This window comes from Helianthus annuus, chromosome 8 (genome assembly GCF_002127325.2).
Source record: "Helianthus annuus cultivar XRQ/B chromosome 8, HanXRQr2.0-SUNRISE, whole genome shotgun sequence".
Classification (NCBI taxonomy): domain Eukaryota; kingdom Viridiplantae; phylum Streptophyta; class Magnoliopsida; order Asterales; family Asteraceae; genus Helianthus; species Helianthus annuus.
Genome location: NC_035440.2, coordinates 6,451,779 through 6,474,541, shown reverse-complemented (window position 1 = coordinate 6,474,541; position 22,763 = coordinate 6,451,779). Strand labels below are relative to the sequence as shown.

The window sequence follows — 22,763 nt, the reverse complement described above, 5'->3', positions numbered from 1 at the left end:
CCGGGCCTCGCCGGGCCTAAACCGGCCCCCATACCGTCCATTCTAATTAACGTTCGTTTAAAATATAACTGTTTTTGTGATTGTCTCAAACATTAATTACAATAAAGTAGTCCCGATCGAGCCCCTACTACCCTCATTTAAGGATTGATAGATTTCAGTACTAGCATTCAAAATTCATGCATTTATAAAGATATTTATTCATGTCATGGACAATCATTGTAATTTATGGATTGAAATTATTTTAACTTTTTTTTTGAAAAATAAACTTCATTAAAACACACTTTCGACACAAACGGGAAAAGGCCATACAAACACAAACACTCCCGATCAAAACGGGCAAAGGGCAACAAATTACAACATGTACAGAGAATATTTATACCAGTCCACCCATATAATATACTTACATGAAGTTCTATTCTTAACTCACACATAACCCCTAGATTTTAACCTCCCAATGATGTCACCTGGGCTACATTTTCTTTGATTAAAAACCGTATCGTTTCTGCCTTTCCATATACACCAACATACTATAATCACCAGCCCGTAGATGATTTTCTCCGCCTTCTTACCACTCTTTATGAGTTTGTGACTTTCTAAAATGTCTTTGAATTCAAAAAAGAAAAGCGGCGGGACGTTGCACCAAGCACTGAAAACCGACCAAACCCGTAAAGCCACCGAGCATGCAGTGAATAAATGATCCATCATCTCCTCGTAATCGCCGCATAAATGACACATGACCGAGGGAATATCCACATTCCTTCTTCTTAAATTTACTCTCGTAGGAAATCTGTCTAAGTTGACTCTCCAAGCCATAATATTACATTTGATAGGCACCCATTTACACCATATAAAGTTAGGAGGGTGACTAGTTCCTCTTTCCACTATCAAAGACTTTTTGACCGACTTCACCGAGAAACCATTTTGATTATCATCAAACCAATACCACTTGTCATTTTCGCTGGAGAGACTAACATTGCTAAGAACCTCCATGCACTCCTGCCATTCCTTTAACTACTCTTCGGACTCTGGCTGTCTAGACCATTGCCATGTAAATACTCCATTTCCTTGATCCGCTTCAAGTCTCTCTGCAACCCTACATAATTTAAACATCTCCAAACCAAATAAAAGCGGCCATCTTTCCATAAAAGGAAGATCGCCCATCCAGGAATCGATCTAAAAACGAGTATCAACCCCATTCACCACCTTACCCAAGATCAACATATTTAATCCCCTCCCATTAAATTTCAGTTTATATAACAACTTAACCACATTTTTCCAACACCCTGGGATGTTAGCGTTAAGCGAAAGAAAGCTCCTATGGTTGGCCTTACCATGGCAAGCTTCCACCACTTTACACCAAAGATTATGATTTTCAACCCTATACCTCCATCCCCATTTAACAAGAAGAGACTTATTGACTTCTATGAGCCTGTTAATACCCAACCCACCTTTATTTTTAGGCTAAGTGGCCCAATCCCAAAACCACCCAGTTCATTTTATTAATACTGCTAGGACCCCGCTTAAAGGAATTTTCTCATTTTGGCTTCAAGAGTCTTTATAACCCCAACCAACACCTTATATAACGAAAAATAGTATATAGGCAGACTCTCCAACACCGAATTGATCAAAGTAAGCCGCCCCCTATCGATAATGTTTTAGCTTTCCACGCCGATAACCTTTTATTGAAAACCTCTATAATAGGCGCCCAGTTGTTAATTCTATTCATATTATTATCCACAGAAGTTCCCAAGTAAGTAAGCGGGATAGAATCCAACTTGCATCCAATCACTTTACACATATCCAAAACTTCACCATTACCCACACCCAACCCGTAAATGTTAGATTTTTGAAGATTGATTTTTAAAACCGAAACTAAATAAAAAAAATTCTCAAACATCTAGCCACATTCTTCACATTATCCCTCTCCCATTCTCCCAACAGGAGAGCATCGTCAGCGTAAAAAAGGTGAGAAATATTGGGCCGATGTTTGGAGTTTGAATCCCTCTGAATAACCCTCCGATCCTAGCTTTGCACAAAATGTTAGAAAGACCTTCCATGACCAAAAGGAACAGGAACGTAGAAAGACCTTCCATGACCAAAAGGAACAGGAACGGGGATAACGGGTCACCCTGTATGACCCCTTTAAAACAATTGAATTCAAAAGCAGGGGATCCGTTCACTAAAACCGAGGATCTAGCCGAAACTAGGATTCCTTCGATCCATTTACACCATAAAGCCGGAAAACCCATTTACCTCATTATATCTAAAAGAAAATTTCAATTAACATTATCGTAAGCCTTTTCAAAATCGATTTTTAAAAGGAAAGCCTTATTTTATAACAACTCTCCTAAAATATTTCCGACACCCCTAAAATATTTAGAACATCCCTTAACGTCCTAAAATACACCCCGTATACGAAAACCGGTCCCGAACACCTTTATTTTTATAAAAAAAAATTAAACAAAAATGAATTTAGTCCTCGCTCACGGGCCGTGAAGTAGTAAGCCAAGGCATACGCGGGCCGCGACAGCTCAAGATCAGAGCGCACCCGGTGCTGACACGTGTCGTTTGTTTTGTCGAACCTATACTGTTGACTGGACATAGCTAGGCCCTACATACCCTATGTCGTGGCGCGCAAAGACCTTGTCTTCGGCCTTCGCGGGGCGCGACAAATTGCTATATCAGCACTATAAATAGGAACGATCGACTGTCATTCGGAAATCGCTCACAAACGAATTCTCTCTCTAAATTCTGAATAGTAGACACTATATCGGGCATAATACCCCCTAAATTAATAACGAAGTTCTGCCTCGTTGTAAGTATCATAACCCCCGGTTACGTATTAGATACGTTGCGCGATTGATCTAGTGCTCCATAACGGCTGTTGAGACTCTGCCCGACGTAGTCGTTGGAGTTCTGTCTCGGAGAGGGTATAACTAATGTAAAAATTGGGTTATTATACTAATGTGTGTGCATTGTGTAATTAATAGATAATCACCAGGAAATCACAAAGGAAAACCCAAAATTAGCAATGTGAGTAATCTCCTTTTTGTAAACCTTTTTGAAAATTGTTTTTACAAAACCTCAAGTGTTTTAGTTTATATTTAACAGTGATTGAGTATTTGTATTCTACAATTATCGTCGGTATGTTGGGGTTTTGTATACAAAATTTGTTACTATACTGTGAGTAGTAACATGACCACAAGTCGGGTTGACAGTACCGTGGGTGGTAATTAAAGTAGATGGAAACAAATGTAATTGCGAGATCGCCCTCAATACTGTAAAACTGATTTACTTGTCTTGATTAAATTGGGATTCACTCACCAGTATTTCCCACTAACAAAATGATTTTAAACGCGTTTCATGTAACAAAATGTTAAAGCCAAATAGAAGCCAGCTGGACAGCACTAAAGGCTTGGAAAACTGGCTATAAAAGTTATCTAAATAAAGAAGATGTTTTATTTCAATAAAATAGGGTTTATCCCTATAAACTTGTTTGTAACGAAAACTTGGGTTTTATCCCAATCTACTTATTATTATAAAATGTGGTGTTTTACTCTGATAAATATTTCCTAACTACGGTCCTGATGAAATTTCCGCTGCCAAATAACGATAAACACTGATACCACCATCTCTGAGTAGGCCGCGGCCGCCCGCCTCCCGAGGCAGTGGTCGGGGTTGCGACATTTTTGCCTCTTTTAATCCAAGTAGTGAGCTTATTTAGCATTAATGGGTTGTCCAGAATGTACCTCCCTTTGAGAAACGTCGTTTGATTCTCCGTAATGATAGATCCAATAACCACTTTGAGACGATTTGCCAGAATCTTAGAAATAGTTTTGCTTATCACCCCGATCAAGTTTATCAGTCGGTACTCTCTCAGGCCCACCGGATCCTTGTTTTTCGAAATAAGAGTTATGAAGGAAGAGCTACATCCCACGTACCGTAATAGAGCCTTTGCTGTAAAAGGAAACCAACAAGTTATAAAAATCCAATTCAAATAAATTCCAGTACCTTTTAATGAACTTGAAGTTGAAACCGTCCGGCCCAGGTGCTTTGTCAGAACCACATTTAAACACGACACTTTTGATTTCTTCTTTGCTGAAAGGAACCGTCAGAGACGTCGCATCAACCTCCGATAGACGCCTAACATTATGGCAGATGAGTTTTGGTCTATCAATATTTTTTCCTCTAACGCCCTTTTGAAGAATTCCATAATCTCTTTTTTGACCAAAGAAGGTTTAGTGGTCCACACATCTTCAATCATAATCCCAAGAATATTGTTGAAACCCTTCTGCTTTTATGTACCCATGAAAGAACTCTGAGTTTTCGTCACCTTTCAAATCCCATCTTACTCTGGCTCTTTGTTTAAGACCTTTGATTTTGTACCTTTCTAGCTCTTTAAGATCTTTTAAGCGTTCCATTTTGGCCCATTCCTCCTCTTCGAGAAGAACTCTATCCTCCAACAAATCATCCTGGATTTCTAATTCCTCCTTAAGCAACAACTCCATTTCCCCTTCCTTGGATAAAACTTCTTTTTCCATATTTTAATGCTCTCCCTAATCTCCTTCAATTTCTTCATTAAAACCTCATCCGGCTCCCCAACCCCGACAAAATTCCCACACGTCTTAATAATCACTTCATCAAAATCTTTTCTCTCCAACCAAGAGTTGAAGACTCTAAATGGCTTGGTGCCGAAGTTTTTATCCGAGCAAGTCAAAATAATAGGGTAGTGGTCCGAAAGAAATCTCGGCATCGCTCGAAGACAAGCAACCGGTCACTCCGAAAAGAGCTCGTGACAAACCAAAACTGTATCTATCTTGCTATGTTTGTTATCATTTTCATTAAAATACGTGAATTTCCTACCTTTCCTATGGTATTCTCTTAACCCATTTTCATAAATAAAATTACTAAAAATAGAAGCACATTTTTTATTAAAATTAGAATTTCTCCTTTCATCCTGATAAAGCACCACATTAAAATTACCCAAAATCACCCACCTCCCCGGGTAACTACCCATCACACCCCCAATGTCATCACAAAGCGCCTTTTTAAGATGTACTTTTTGCGGAGCATAAACGTTAATAATATTAAGATTTAAATCGCCCCCTTTAAAGTCCCTAAAGTTAATAAAATATTAGATTGCTTAATAGAGTCAACTACCTTAAAAACGCTTGGATCCCACATGCTAATGACCCCTCCAGATCTACCTGCCGCCGGAACGTGATCCATCTCGAAATTCCCAGCTCCCCAGAATTTCTCGAATTCTATACCAGAAACGTTGCTGAACTGAATTTCCTGAAGAAAGATGAAGTCAATACCATTCTCCCGTTTCATATTTTTTATCCATCCAGCTTTATTTTTATCCCCCTTTCCTAACCCTCTGATGTTTAGAGAACGAAAATTCATCTATCACCATTTAGAATCCCTTCCTCCCTAATCGCTTCTTTAATAAAAGTCTCATGGTTCTGAAGATCAACTCCCACTAGATCCCCCATGACGGATGTAACATTCATCTCCAAATTCACAGCTTTCTCCTCTTCCTCTGTCACACCCCGACCACGTAAAACAACAAAACGTGGCGGAAACGTCGGGGAGTGTTGTAACAGAATCATTATTTCACAACCATGGAATAAATAATTTTGTTTTATTGAATAAATGAACTCGTTGTTTTAATACAATCAAATAAGTACAACTATTATCTTTCAAGTTTTAAAGTCGCTAAGGCACGAGTCCATCCTAAGTGTAGCATATATCATCAATCATCACAGAGCAGTACCTGAAACATGTGTAAAAATAGATACGTCAGCATAAGAATGCCTGTGAGATACATAGGTTTTATTGATTTTAGGATTCATGACTTATAAGTTTAAGGAAAATGTTTTAAGAAAAGTAGTCATGATCCTTGAAAAAGGTTTTCTTTTATAAATCATTTGTAAGAAATCAGATGATATAAAATAATAATACATAGGAAATTGAATAAGTAAATAGAATAAGTTTGTATAAAAATATATTGTTTGAAAAACAATATTTTGATAAAAAGATTCATAGTATATATAAAAGTATACTTTGGTTTTAAGAAAGTCGAATAAGTAATATATTAAAATATATTTCAGTTTCAAACCGTTAACCCAAGTGTACTAAATAACGCCACGGTATGTAAAGCGATGAAAACACTTATATGTAAGAAGTACCAACGGCGTGTCTACCATGTTTTCATCACATTATACCCGTCTCGTTATCTAAACACTAACCAAAAACCAGTCATTAAGTAAATAGTATATTAACCATGCTTTAGTTGGTAAAATAAATAAGTTTTCAGTAGTATATCAAAAGTATACTTTGGATTTATAAATAACATATTAAACTATGCTTTAGTTATGAAAATAACATATTAAACTATGCTTTGGATTTTGAGAATAACATACCAAACTATGTTTTAATGATTAACAAAATATATATGTTGGTTTTCGTACAATATCCCATATGAGAGCATATCAAACTATACTTTTGGGAGTATAACTCAATATACAAAAATAATGTGATTTATGAATTCATTCAGACCTAGTGCATCAAAATACACCTTTGAGACTATAAAAATACCACAAAGGCAATCCCTATTTGGATGGAGCAACAAATTGGTTTCAGACATTCCATGACAACAGGAATGGGGTGTTAAATCCTATAGCACTATATCATACTACCAACCGGTCTGGTGAACAAAATAAGTACTATTCCAAACATTAATTTTATAATCTTTTGAGAAAATTTTAGAGTTTATACCATAAATAATCATTCAGTTTGTATAAAGATAAGTACTATTATGTATAATCAATTATACTTTTGAAAACAAGAACATAACAAATAGGTACACATGTTTCACCCCAGAACGGTTGAAAACAGTAAAAGAGGGGACTATGTACTCACCGGAGAGTGCTTAGGAGTCTTGAACAACTACCAAGCAAGCTAGAGGGAGCACGGAATCAAACGGCACCTAATATTGATAACTACATAAATAAATCGGACCTAAATCGGGAGATCGGATAGTATGAGGTCTCGTGAACCAAATGAGCGTGGGAACTCATATGATATGGTCTAACAAGGCCTACATACTAAAATGAAACCTATCCTAAGTGTTTTCGACCCATTATGATCCATTAAGGTAGCTTACGCTACTTTAATGTGCCGCGCGCGCAATGCGCGTTCGAGACGTCTAACTAGCCCTATGACAAGTATTATATGCCAAAACATGTTTAAATATGTTACGTAATCAGTTATGTGACAAAAATTTAGGTTACATATGCTTAATTACCAATTATGTATGAAAAGGGCCTTTTGGCAATTTACCTAAGGCATATAAACTACTTATCATACAACTACTTAAACTAGGTCACCATAAGGTATAACCTCGGAAGGTTATTCCCTATGCAACTATGGTCACTAAACATGTTTGGTCAGATCCTAATGATCGACCAAACGGGTCGTGTTCGAAAGTCTAAGCGGGTGTTTAGTCCGCTTGACTTACGACTCTACACAAGCACTAAACTAAAAGTGACGAGCTAACATGTCGAAACATGTTTAACAAAGTTAGAAAACAGGTTTGGTATTAAAACAAACGGTTTTAATACCCTAGAGTAGTTTGGTTACAAAATACGCGAGAAAACGCATTTTGGCCGAAACTACAACTCGTCACTGAGCCTAGATAACGTGGAAATCAGTAGGTATAGTCACTAGGGACTATAACCATCGTGATTACGCTCACGTTATGAAGTTCAAACGAACTTCGCATTGACCATAAACTGCTCAATGCAGAAAGTCAAACGCAGTTTGAATTTAACGCTAAAACGAATGAAAAACGCGAAAGAATACTTACAGAAGGTCCCCGCAAGATTTGACCCGATTCACTCTCAGGTAGGAAGCATAAACTTCCACTTAGAGAGTGTAGAATCAGATCAAATGTGGGTTTTTGCAAGTGAATGGGTTGGGTATTTATAGGAATGCTAGAACCGTTAGGATCGTTTATCGGGAAACGAGCTTCGATCTAAGCCGTCCAAGTGTGCCCCATATTTCCTAATACCATTGGAGCCCATAGATTAAGCCCCCTGTTTGCCAAAAACCATTTGCAAGTGGGTTACAAGAGTGTAACGGCTGTTAAACTGATTTTTGCACATCTGGGGGGGCCTCGCGCCCCGCGTAAGGTGTGGTTAGACCTTACGCGCCCCGCCTGGGGTTCTGATCAGCAAATAACGTTCAGAATTGACAGTTTCAGTCCCTGTTGTGTTTTAAAGCTTACATGTTTAAGGCCCGTCAAGCCAACTTTAAGGCCCTAAAATGATGCTTAGACATAGGGGACATAAAACATGCTCAAAATATGCCGGATGTCGGTTCGTTTGGTCGTATGATCGCGATGTTCGCTTAATAACGACGGAATGCGCATAAAAGCGAAAAACGATCCAAATTGCATGACGAATGGATTTTTCTTATGCCAAACACTAAAATAAAATATTTTAATGCTTACATAAATTTTTGGATGTCCGGATGTATTCAGAACGCAAGATATGCGCGAAAATGCAAACTTGTGCACTTTTTGACGCTTTTAGTCCCAATTGATCAAGAAAGTTTATTTCTGCGCACCAAACACCTCAAAGCCTATTTCTAAGCTATAATAAGGATATTTAGGGCATATTTAACTTATGGTCAAGTTCCGGAATGTTCGTTACTATACGAATCGGTATAGTTTCGCAGTTTGACATAATTAGTCCCTGCGATCGAACAAACTTGATTTCAACACACCAAACCATCCAAAACTTATTTCTAAGTTATGTGGAGGTTATTTAAGGTATGTTAAGACTATTTCACTATTTCGGAGTGTTTGTCGTGTTAAACTGGTTATATTTACGCATCAGTGCGCGTATAACCTTCCAGAAAGCGATTTAGAGCTTGAAATCGGACAAGAATTTATATGTTGCAAACAATACACATAATTTTACAAATCCCAAGTATGAAATACAATATTTCATTGGTTTGGCATTTGTTTGATGGTGGAAGTGACACAGGTGTCACAGTCTCCCCTACTTTAGGAAATTTCGTCCCGAAATTTAATTTTAGGGGAAACTTGTGAAGACAACTGTGATGGTTTCACTTTCGAACAAATCCCTCGAACCCTAAGTAAAACTCTGGTCCATGTTAGGATTCTTAGCGAAATTGCCAACTCTCAAAGTGAAGTCCTTGTAGTAACAAAACATGGAGTTTCGAACTATGGACGGAAGAACGTTTCTCATGAAGACTTATCAAAGGGAACTTGTGTGTGCTTAAAATCAGAATTGGGGAGTGTAAGATAAAATGACATCGGTCAAAGTCCAAGACTTCTCCCGTATCATTATTCTTGTTACTATAGGTCTTAACACATGACAAAACTTCCTGTGGTTTCTGTGCACTGAATTCCATAATTATGTAGGCCTCCATAATTACGTAATTCCTTGCACAGTCCGCACAGTTCATTTCATAATGCATAGGGGAAAAATCAATTGAATAAACATGAAGCGACTTGACAAGACCACCAAAGGATCTTTTTAACTAGATCAACGAACGATCTTTTTTAACTAGATCAACACAGGATCTTTTTAACTAGACCGTCGTACGATCTCCTTAAATAGACCACTTAAAGGGATCTTTTCAATTATATCATCACATGATATTCCTAACCAGATTTTCGAATCAATCTGTTTAACTAGACCACTCAAGGGGTCCAATATTTAAATAGTACTTTAAAATCCAAGGGACTTTAACTACAACGTAGAAGTCCATTAAGGATTTGAGATAGTACCTTTAGATATCCTACTATGAATCCCTCATATGAGATATGGAAGATTCTATGAGGATTTGGATGGATCACATAAAAAACACAAAACATATAAGAAAACACATAAGCACATAATCACATAATTGATTATCTTGATTATTAATTTGTTATCTTTGGACACGGATATTTAAAGCACACCAGGAATCCAATCCGTGGATTTCATTTGGTACTTTAAACATAAGAATCTAACTATGGAGATAGAAATATCTTTAATAGGAATTCGGATTTATCCTTATTGAATCGTAATATACGTATTAAGGCATACGATTAATTCAATTAAGGGCTCCGATTTGAGCGATAACCATCCATGAAGATCTAATTGGGAAGATAAAAAGATCCTATATGGATTTTGGAATTTGTGTAACGAGAGGTGTTTCGACACCTTGCACTAGGCGTGCTTAAGTCGATTCACAAGGTAGAAAGTTCATGAGGTTGAGGCGCTAGATATGCCAAGGCGACATATGAAGCAGAGTTTGAAGGTTGAGCAGCAGTAGGATTTGTAACAGCTTTGCTTTGGATTGCAAAGCGGCACATGTTAACCAAATGTCCCTATCGTCCACCGTGGTACATTTGAAACAAGGTATTTGATTCGGATGATGACGGTGGCATTGATTGTTCTAAGGAGCGGTTCCCTTGTATGGCTTCATCCCTGATACGAGTCACGGTGATAGCTAAATCAACGGCCTTCTGGTAGTACGACGCCTAATTGGTGGACAATTCCAGCACCTAGTTCGGACATTGTTGTTGTGATGAAGAGGCACCATGAAGAAAATGGGAGACATGGGAGGAAACAAGGGAAGTGAAAACAGAATAACAATGCATATAATTTGGGATCATTTGTTTGTTACCTAAGGCAAACAAATGAGACGGTGAATAATCAAAGTAAATGGGTCAGTATAATGTATCGCGAAGACATGCTCGCCTATAAGTGGACACTCACCCCAAGAGTTCCCAGGTAAGAGTGACTGGTCCGATACTGCGGATTTGTACGAACACTCTAGCCTTAGACAGAAGACCTAGGGTACAGGCACCCACCCTTCCAGTTTGCACGTGTTCACATTATTTAGACCAAACTTTGACAGGATTTTGAAAATTTAAAGGGTTCAAAACCTTATAATAAATCATCCTAGAACAGATGATTAGTTTTCAAAGCGGATTCAAAATTTGTGCTCTTATTGTGGTTGTCACCTAAGGATAAGTGACGGTATTGTTTTAAGACTAAACACGAGATAACTCGCGTTAGGGTCCTAGGAAGGTTATAGTCTAGGTCAAAGCATTACTAATAACCTAATTCCCTATAACCATTGGCTCTGATACCAACTTTTCTGTCACACCCCGACCACGTAAAACAACCAAACGTGGCGGAAACGTCGGGGAGTGTTGTAACAGAATCATTGTTTCACAACCATGGAATAAATAATTTTGTTTTATTGAATAAATGAACTCATTGTTTTAATACAATCAAATAAGTACAACTATTATCTTTCAAGTTTTAAAGTCGCTAAGGCACGAGTCCATCCTAAGTGTAGCATATATCATCAATCATCACAGAGCAGTACCTGAAACATGTGTAAAAATAGGTACGTCAGCATAAGAATGCCTGTGAGATACATAGGTTTTATTGATTTTAGGATTCATGACTTATAAGTTTAAGGAAAATGTTTTAAGAAAAGTAGTCATGATCCTTGAAAAAAGGTTTTCTTTTATAAATCATTTGTAAGAAATCAGATGATATAAAATAATAATACATAGGAAATTGAATAAGTAAATAGAATAAGTTTGTATAAAAATATATTGTTTGAAAAACAATATTTTGATAAAAAGATTCATAGTATATATAAAAGTATACTTTGGTTTTAAGAAAGTCGAATAAGTAATATATTAAAATATATTTCAGTTTCAAACCGTTAACCCAAGTGTACTAAATAACGCCACGGTATGTAAAGCGATGAAAACACTTATATATAAGAAGTACCAGCGGCATATCTACCATGTTTCATCACATTACACCGTTCCGTTATCTAAACACTAACCAAAAACCAGTCATTAAGTAAATAGTATATTAACCATGCTTTAGTTGGTAAAATAAATAAGTTTTCAGAAGTATATCAAAAGTATACTTTGAATTTATAAATAACATATTAAACTATGCTTTGGATTTTTAGAATAACATATCAAACTATGTTTTAATGATTAACAAAATATATATGTTGGTTTTTGTACAATATCCTATATGAGAGCATATCAAACTATACTTTTGGGAGTATAACTCAATATACAAAAATAATGTGATTTATGAATTCATTCAGACCTAGTGCATCAAAATACACCTTTGAAACTATAGAAATACCACAAAGGCAATCCCTATTTGGATGGAGCAACAAATTGGTTTCAGACATTCCATGACAACAGGAATGGGGTGTCAAATCCTATAGCGCTATATCATACTACCAACCGGTCTGGTGAACAAAAGAAGTACTATTCCAAACATTAATTTTATAATCTTTTGAGAAAATTTTAGAGTTTAAACCATAAATAATCATTGAATTTGTATAAAGATAAGTACTAGTATGTATAATCAATTATACTTTTGAAAACAAGAACATAACAAATAGGTACACATGTTTCACCCCAAAACGGTTGATGTATAAAGATAAGTACTAGTATGTATAATCAATTATACTTTTGAAAACAAGAACATAACAAATAGGTACACATGTTTCACCCCAAAACGGTTGAAAACAGTAAAAGAGGGGACTATGTATTCACCGGAGAGTGCTTAGGAGTCCTGAACAACTACCAAGCAAGCTAGAGGGAGCACGGAATCAAACGGCACCTAATATTGATAACTACATAAATAAATCAGACCTAAATCGGGAGATCGGATAGTATGAGGTCTCGTGAACCAAATGAGCGTGGGAACTCATATGATATGGTCTAACAAGGCATACATACTAAAATGAAACCTATCCTAAGTGCTTTCGACCCATTATGATCCATTAAGGTAGCTTACGCCACTTTAATGTGTCGCGCGCGCAATGCGCGTTCGAGACGTCTAACTAGCCCTATGACAAGTATTATATGCCAAAACATGTTTAAATATGTTACATAATCAGTTATGTGACAAAAATTTAGGTTACATATGTTTAATTACCAACTATGTATGAAAAGGGCCTTTTGGTTATTTACCTAAGGCATATAAACTACTTATCATACAACTACTTAAACTAGGTGACCATAAGGTATAACCTTGGAAGGTTATTCCCTATGCAACTATGGTCACTAAACATGTTTGGTCAGATCCTAATGATCGACCAAACGGGTCGTGTTCGAAAGTCTAAGCGGGTGTTTAGTCCGCTTGACTTACGACTCTACACAAGCACTAAACTAAAAGTGACGAGCTAAACATGTCGAAACATGTTTAACAAAGTTAGAAAACAGGTTTGGTATTAAAACAAACGGTTTTAATACCTTAGAGTAGTTTGGTACAAAATACGCGAGAAAACGCATTTTGGCCGAAACTACGACTCGTCACTGAGCCTAGATAACGTGGAAATCAGTAGGTATAGTCACTAGGGACTATAACCATTGTGATTACGCTCACGTTATGAAGTTCAAACGAACTTCGCATTGACCATAAACTGGTCAATGCAGAAAGTCAAATGCAGTTTGACTTAACGCTAAAACGAATGAAAAACGCGAAAGAATACTTACAGAAGGTCCTCGCAAGATTTGACCCGATTCACTCTCAGGTAGGAAGCATAAACTTCCACTTAGAGAGGGTAGAATCAGATCAAATGTGGGTTTTTGCAAGTGAATGGGTTGGGTATTTATTGGAATGCTAGAACCGTTAGGATCGTTTATCGGGAAACGAGCTTCGATCTAAGCCGTCCAAGTGTGCCCCATGTTTCCTAATACCATTGGAGCCCATAGATTAAGCCCCTTGTTTGCCAAAAACCATTTGCAAGTGGGTTACAAGAGTGTAACAGCTGTTAAACTGATTTTTGCACATCTGGGAGGGCCTCGCGCCCCGCGTAAGGTGTGGTTAGACCTTACGCGCCCCGCCTGGGGTTCTGATCAGCAAATAACTTTTAGAATTGACAGTTTCAGTCCCTGTTGTGTTTTAAAGCTCATTTCGACATGTTTAAGGCCCGTCAAGCCAACTTTAGGGCCCTAAAATGATGCTTAGACATAGGGGACATAAAACATGCTCAAAATATGCCGGATGTTGGTTCGTTTGGTCGTATGATCGCGATGTTCGCTTAATTACGACGGAATGCGCATAAGCGCGAAAAACGATCCAAATTGCGTGACGAATGGATTTTTCTTATGCCAAACACTAAAATAAAATATTTTAATACTTACATAAATTTTTGGATGTCCGGATGTATTTAGAACGCAAGATATGCGCGAAAATGCAAACTTGTGCACTTTTTGACGCTTTTAGTCCCAATTGATCAAGAAAGTTTATTTCTGCGCACCAAACACCTCAAAGCCTATTTCTAAGCTATAATAAGGATATTTAGGGCATATTTAACTTATGATCAAGTTCCGGAATGTTCGTTACTATACGAATCGGTATAGTTTCGCAGTTTGACATAATTAGTCCCTGCGAGCGAACAAACTTGATTTCAACACAACAAACCATCCAAAACTTATTTCTAAGTTATGTGGAGGTTATTTAAGGTATGTTAAGACTATTTCACTATTCCGGAGTTTTTGTCGTGTTAAACTGGTTATATTTACGCTCAGTGCGCGTATAACCTTCCAGAAAGCGATTTAGAGCTTGAAATCGGACAAGAATTTATATGTGCAAACGATACACATATTTTTACAAATCCCAAGTATGAAATACAATATTTCATTGGTTTGGCATTTGTTTGATGTTGGAAGTGACACAGGTGTCACATCCTCGTTGGGCTTCAAATTTAGATCCTTTATCACCTCCACCACTACTTCCTTCCTATTTCCACTTTGTTCGGTCTGACCAGACTCCTCACCTCCTAGATATCTCATATTGACTTTGCCACCATCTACCTGTTCTCCCGTATCTTCACTATCCTCCTGAATCCCAATTATCTCGTTCAGGTCAAAAGGGTTATTATTTCTAGATCTCTTTTTATGTCTAATCAGCCCACTTACCTCCTCCGTAGTGGATTTGTTACTATTTTTTTTGGCTTCCTCAAATTTTTATTACCATATTTCGGCCCACTAGATTTTAGGTTATCTTTAAAATTCTGTATACAATCTTTCAACACATTAATGTCGCCTCCCTCTCTTCCTGTTTCCTATTTCTCACTAACCTTCATCCCATTAATGTGGTCAAAAAATTTTGGGAACTCCAAAGAAGCCGAAAGATCTTGACTCTCTCCTGTCAGTGTTATTGTTTGAAGGGATTGGAAATCTACCCACATTAACTGTTGCCAATTGTTCGTCTTCTCCGAACCTTACTTCGTCGGTCGGTGACGACGCAGCTCCAGCGCCGGCTCCATCGTCTGCAACCTTCATATAAACATAATCATACTCCATGATCTCGGTCTGGCCTCTTCCCCGGTGACACCTACCTTATCCACTCCCTCTTCGTCTCCTCCACTTCCCACTTCGGTCGCCGGTCCTTCTCCTACCGGATCTGATAAGCCGACCGCTGAAGCACATCCTTCACCTCCGACCGCCGTCCTCACACCCTTCATCGGGTAAGATTTTCCATTTTCCTCTCTCACAGTGCTCCCGTTAAGAATTTCCGTTCCACTCCTGTCCGACATCGGGCACTCGTTACCGTCACTCCCCTCTTTCCCCACTCCCCACGTCACCTGCTAAAGAACCGAATAAGTTCTCCACATCCTTTGATATCTATTCGATTACGTAAATCCGTATTAATAAGCTTCATTTTAGAAAAAAAAAAAAACATCTTTCAATGGTTGCCATTGCAACCAATATAACCAACGCTGATCTTAATATCGATAAACCAAAGGAAAAGTGTTATGTTTTCTGGTTTCCACCGTTACACGATCAAGGTCACACATTCCATCCAATTTTACAAATGTATCTTCTTCCTTTAAAGTGTGATAAAATACCGTAAAATCACCTGAAAGACACCCTCTTTCTTCTTTAATAAATAATTCGGATACATCTCGGAAAATGCCACTAACTTAGATATGTCAAACTTAGAAACCAATCACAAGGATTTAAACTAGGCATATTTTTAAGAAACTCGTTGACACCTCATTGAATCGGTTTCTAAGTTTTTAAATTTGCATATCCAAAACCATATTAAAAACTTCAACTTCAAAATGATTTCGATTAGTAATGACATTCTTTCGTTTTTTTATTGGCACAACTTTCTATCATATCTAACATCTCAATCTTGTTTTTTTTTTCACAAAAAGATGTCACTCTTGCCAACATCATATCAAATTCGTTTTTTTAGATTATTCAATGCTCGTTTTGTTTTATTTATCAACTTAGCCGCTTCATTTTATTGGACGAATATAATCATTTTCTTGCATATTGGTACGTGCGTGACTATACATATTTTTTACAATGAAATTACACACGAATTGGTTTTAAATTTATAAAAGTGATTATTACTTTTACATCAAAACACACACGAAAGAGGCAAGTGTACCCCGTCATATATGTAGTAAAGTATCGGTAAGAACCAAATATCGATCCACGGAAATGGGCGGAGAAATAATACTAGACCTTTGTCACTAAATTACCGGTAAAAACATAAGTTGTTTTGGTTTTAATTAATCTAAATTAAGCATAAATAAATAAATACTTATAAAACATAGTAAAATATATATAAATAGCCTTGCTTAATACACAACCACAGCATGTCAACTAAGTCAGTTTTGGCACTAGAAGCATTCGGTCAATTTTCCATTTCGAGACAATTAGTATCCCTTTCGGGAATCCTAACATGACAATCATTCGGAAAGTTAAAACGATAAACACACTTTAACCACTTAAAATGATTCTTTAACGTGCGATTGATTAATGTCTACAAAAATCTCCTAAAAATAAGTTAGTCATCCGTTAGGAGTTTTCTAACCTCACTTAATCAAGGAAAGCAACACCGATAAACACAATGCAACCACCGAGACAAGCATAAACTAGATTAAATCACAACCGAGTTCATTTTACAAATCTTGCGCATAAATTCACCAAGATAGCAATTTTGGCCGAAACTACTAACTAAGCTAACAAATCATGGCAAGAATTCATAACAACACCATCTAACCCGTTAGAGTCCTTCCGTGAAGGCAAGCTTTCTTGATTAACAATAATTACATTTTATTAAACCACTAACCCGTTAGAGTATCATGGTGCCCACATTTTAACCAAGTTAAGCTAGTTAACCAAATTAAAAGTTTACTAATACATGATTAAATAAGCTTCATTTTTCAACTATCTTACCTAACCAAGCACTAATCATCCAACACAATTACTTATAATCAAGAAATCAATATCAATAACAAGGTTGCAAACTAATCATCAAAGATAATCATAGAAAATACTTCAAAGTTTCATTACAAACATAGATCAACATACTAATGGTTATAATCAAGCAAGGGATTGTTGTGTTTTTGCCCAAAGGCTTACATTAATACATAGTAATCAGTCTAAATGCTTGAAACATAACAAAATAATGGAAAGATTTGAGAAACCAAACCATAAACAAGCATAAGAATGAGAATCTGGATAGTTAATGAGAAAAACCGGGCAATGTGGCTTGAATCCGAGTGAAAGCAGCAGCCTTCGGAGCCTCAAAATCGCCTGCAGAGCTCCCAAAAATGTCCAGAGTTGCTAATAAAATGGTTCTGTTCTGTTTTTATGTTTTTTCGGTGTCGCACGGCCGTTCTCTCGATCGCACGACCGTGCACTTTAAGCATTATTGGTGGTGGGCCACCATACCTCATGACGTCACAGATCGTTGACTGGTCTTCGCATATGCACGGGCGTTCTTGATATGGCACGGACGTTCCATACCGGCATTTTGTTGCACGCCTAGTTTTGTGGTCGTTCTGCTCCGAGGTTTTCCTGCGTTGTCGGATCCGCACGACCGTTCCGCATATGGCATGACCGTGCGTTTTCGGATTGGCCTGCAATGCCTTGCACGCAGTGTTGCACGCCTCGTTCACTGCCGGGTCTTCTTGGTTTGTCGGATATGCACGGTCGTGCATATGGCCGCATGATCGTGCAACACGCCCAGGTCAGTTTTTCCAACAGAATCTTCGCAGCTTCGTCGTTTTGTCCGGAAAGTCCTCGTTTTCGCTATCATCTTGTCTGGTATGCTGTTTTAGGCCTGTAAACAAAAATGTAGATAATTAAGTATCCGAATGACGGTTTTACGGCCGAAAACGCATAAAATAGGGGTAAAACGGGGGACTAAAATATGTGTAAATTAGCGAATATCACATATCATTATCAATATTTGAACTTGGACAGATTTCGTCATTTTTTTGTATATAATTAGGCTCGTTGGCCCTATTCGAACTTGGAACGATATCATCAATTTGTTCGAATTTTCTTTTAGAAATATTGCTAATAAGATCTTGTTTAGAATGTGGTTTCATCTTCTAAGTTCCAAATATCCTAATTTTAAAATAAACAAAATGTAAACTGTAATCAATTGTACATAAAGTCATAAACCCTAAGTCCCTAATCAATTGCACATAATGACATAAACAATAGAAAATCTCAAATCAATTGCACATAAAACCTAAAACCAATTGCACATATACCCCTATCAATTGCATATAAAATAATAAACCATCAATGATTCAATATAAACCATAAACTGCAATTTGCACATAATCAATTATAATTTAAAACTAGAATTTGCACATAATGAATTAGAATTTAAAACTAGAATTTGCACATAATCAATTGCATATACCCTCTTCACAATGGAGATTTGAGATTAGAGATTCAGAGGTGTTCGGCAAATGGTAGTGGATCAGTGGGAGGCGGAGTGGCGGTGAGCGGAGGTGGGGGGCGGCTTGAGGTGAGGTCGCTGACTTGATGATGATGCGGGGCTGTGTTTCGTTGTTGTTTGTTCCCTTCAAAATCAAACCCAAATAATTTGGATTTTGAAGTTTTAACCAACCATATGGGCTTTTATGTTTTAATTATATGGGCTATTAGTTTTAATTACAGTGGCCCTTTAACTATTTATTATTAAGCTTTTAATCATAAATTTGCGGTTGGGCATTCAATAAAAGCCCAATTTTTTTTAGGGGCAGCCTAAAATAATCTAAGGGTGACCTAAATTTTTTTACAAGGGTAACAAAATGTAAAAGAAAAAAAGGCATTATGTCGTAGAAGTTGAAGAATAGCGGGTACTAACCCTACTAATAAGTTATGTACGCCCTTGGGCAATATATGTTTTATTATTTCTAGATAATTTAGTGAAATCTTATGTTTAAAAAGTTATTTGAAATGGTCTAATGAATGGCATCTGATATGCAACCAGTTTCAAAATAATATGGGTCGACTCCTTAAGCTAGTTATTATAACTAGAGTTTAACTTCCATTTTGCTTCCTGTGATTTGGTCATTTTAACGTTGGGTCAACTCCTTAAGCTAGTTATTATAATTAGAGTTAACTTTCATTTTGCTTCATGTGATTTGGTCATTTTAACGTTTTTGATTCAACAGTTTAAAAATAGTCATTTTTCCTATAAAGTGTTAAAACTCATAAAACACACTCAAAACTCAAAAATAACAAAGTGAAGATTATTAAAACGCCATATTTGTGGGTTTTGTGTTGTATTTTGGATGATAAGATTTTGATTATCGAATGGCTAACATTAGTGTGTTTTATGTTGATTATCATGTTGTGTTTTATATTCATAATTCTATGATGGTGTTTGAAGTTTTTATGGGCTGTTAGGGTTTGGATATTGTGTTTTAATGATCTCCACTCTATTATTTATGGGTTTGAGTGTGTTTTATGGCTAAAATTATGTTGTTTTATAACTTTGTACACTTTGTAGTAAAATTGGACTTTGTAGCCGAACCCCACCCTGTGTGTATATATATATATATATATATATATATATATATATATATATATATACAGTAGAACCTCTATAATTTAATACTTGATAAACTAATAACATCGATAAAATTAATAATTTGTCTTGGGACCAGTATAAAATTGGACCTCAATCGATAAAATAATAAGATAATATTTTTTTTTGAAATCTCAATGTAAATATATTAATCCCAACGAAACTATAAATTAATAATTACTAAATATTCCAAAATTCTAGGATTGTCTAGTAAAAAATGAATTTATAGTCACTTGTTTTTGTGAACTTCAAATGTATATTGAGTTCATCTTTAAATCTCCCCATTGCACTTAAGAGTTGAGGCAACAATGAGAATATAGTGATCAACCTAGATCTATGTACATTGAATTTGACAAGTTCATTAATGTGTGAATGTATATGGGAATTTTGAAGGTCCTAGTTTCTGTTTTATTCAAATTTCAGTCCCTATGGTTTCACTTTTGTAACCATTTCAATCCATTATTCTGTTAAGTACAGGGACTGAAATGGTTACGAAAGTGAAACCATAGGGACTGAAATCGCAATTTTTAAACTAATGGACTGAAATAGTGAATTTTGACAAACCACAGGGACGAAAACAGTAATTAACTCTAGTTTTTTTATGAACGGCATTTATATATAGGGTATAAAAATGATAAGTGTTGAATTTACTTTATTATTTTATTAAGTAAAAAATATAATCAAATCACTATAATATATTATTGAAATGAACAAATTATTTAAAAAAAATATATGAGGTGGCCTAAGAATATGATGGAATGGAGCAGGGTTTAAGCCCATGGCCTATTATGTGGCCCACGGCAAACAGCCGTATCCTTTTCTTTCTGTGCAAACATGTTCCGAGAAAAAAGGATCAGTTCACCGTTGTTCACGTAATTAACAATTAAGCCGACTAATCATAATGAAATTATCATTCAAACAAAATTATGAAAAAGAAAATTACAATAACTCTTTACACCTAAATACCACATAATTTTTCACTTACAACAATTTAAACTCACACCATTTTTATGAGACCAAATGCCATACAACTAGATAAGTAAGTCATATGGTGATAAAAATTTAACTAGTTTATTATAAACAAGGGTGTAGACATTTAACTTCAATAATTAGGCCATGGGGTGCATCTTAACATCTAGGGTGTTAACGATGACATGACATTTAAACGTATGGCTGTTCAAACTGCTCGACGATCGAAGATCGCTCGACGATCTCTCGAAAAATGTTCGAAAAATGCTCGTTCGATTCCCGCTCAGTTTGTAAATGAGCCGATCGGATCGGTTCGATTCAAATTCAATCCGAGCATGAGCAAAGCCCCGCTCGCTTGTCGATCGCTCGGTTTCGCTCGAATTATTTTTATTAATAATATATATATATATATATATATATATATATATATAGTAGGAGTTCTGCGGAAAGTGTGTTTTTCCTAGAAAGTCTAGGAAGCGATCTGGGCCCTCAGATTGGTGTTTTTAATGGCTTAGATCAAATGGATGGCATTTTCGTAATATCTGAGTTATATAATTAGAGACTTTTAATATAGTGAGGGTATTTTGGTAATTGGAAGTGTTTTAAATCAATCAAGAAACTGCCATATGAATAACCAATCCCTAAAATCATGGGATTTCCCCTTTTTCTCTCTCTCTCTCTCTCTCTCTCTCTCCCTAACCGAACCAAAGAAGAACACTATCTACGCAAGATATTCAAACAGGCTGCCCTAATATTAATCGAAAGACTTTTAATTCAGGGAAACATTTGAGAGCACATTTACAGCTAGATGAAGGAGACGTAAGTTATTTTCATACACCACTTTTTTTCGTATTAAATTAGTTTACACATTAAAAAAACATGTATTTGATTTTGGTTTCTCTACATTTTTGAGTGTAGATATGTGGTACATGTGTTTTCCAAGGATCATGTGACAGGGCCTTGCTGTTAAAACACAGCGTCAAGAAATCTGCTTGCTGTTAAAACACAGTGTCAAGGAAATATGCTTGCTGTTAAAACACAATGTCAAGAAATCTGCTTGCTGTTAAAACACAGTATCAAGAATCCTCCAGCAATCTGCTTGCTATTAAAACACAGTGTCAAGAATCCTCCAGCAATCTGCTTGCAGTTAAAACACAGCGTTAAGAAATCTGCTTGCTGTTAAAACACAGCGTCAAGAAATCTGCTTGCTGTTAAAACACAGTGTCAAGAATCCTCCAGCAATCTTCTTGCTGTTAAAACACAGTGTCAAGAATCCTCCAGCAATCTGTTTGCTGTTAAAACACAGCGTCAAGAAATCTGCTTGCTGTTAAAACACAGCGTCAAGAAATCTGCTTGCTGTTAAAACACATTGTCAAGAAACACAGCGTCTTGTACGATTTAAATTGAAACTGTCAATTTGATTTAAATGGAATATTTAGTTTTCATAATTTTCTGGTTAGTTAGTTATCCTAATAAAATAATCCATAATTAAAATAATATTCAAATTACACAATTGCCCTTTTAGTTAAAATCCTTCAATGCCACATGTCGCGTTCTTATTGATTCCTAGACTTTCTAGGAAAAACACACTTTCCGCAGGAACCCTACTCTCTCTCTCTCTCTCTCTCTATATATATATATATATATATATATATATATATATATAGGGTGGAGTTATTGTAAAAAAGACCAAAAGTGTGAGAAAGGTAAGAAAAAATCTCAATCATTAGATCTAAATTAATTGAAAAGTGTATGATTGTACATGCATTAACAAATTCAAATATGGTAATCCTTGATTTAAGGATTTGAAGAGAGAAAATCCTTGACTTAAGGAATTATAACCGTCCATAACATCAT

At 36.3% G+C, this 22,763-nt stretch overlaps 1 protein-coding gene across 1 annotated transcript; it reads right to left on the bottom strand.

Moving 5' to 3' along the window:
* Nucleotides 1-423: 423 nt before the first annotated feature.
* On the bottom strand, nucleotides 424-990 carry LOC110869469. Its single transcript, XM_022118722.1, has one exon. It carries the CDS (start codon nucleotides 988-990, stop codon nucleotides 424-426), a length of 567 nt encoding a protein of 188 aa, XP_021974414.1.
* Between the last annotated feature and the right edge of the window lie 21,773 nt (nucleotides 991-22,763).

What these genes read in the sequence shown, in the direction of transcription:
- LOC110869469 (XM_022118722.1), bottom strand. Translation starts at nt 990, where the DNA reads ATGGAGGTTCTTAGCAATGTTAGTCTCTCCAGCGAAAATGACAAGTGG.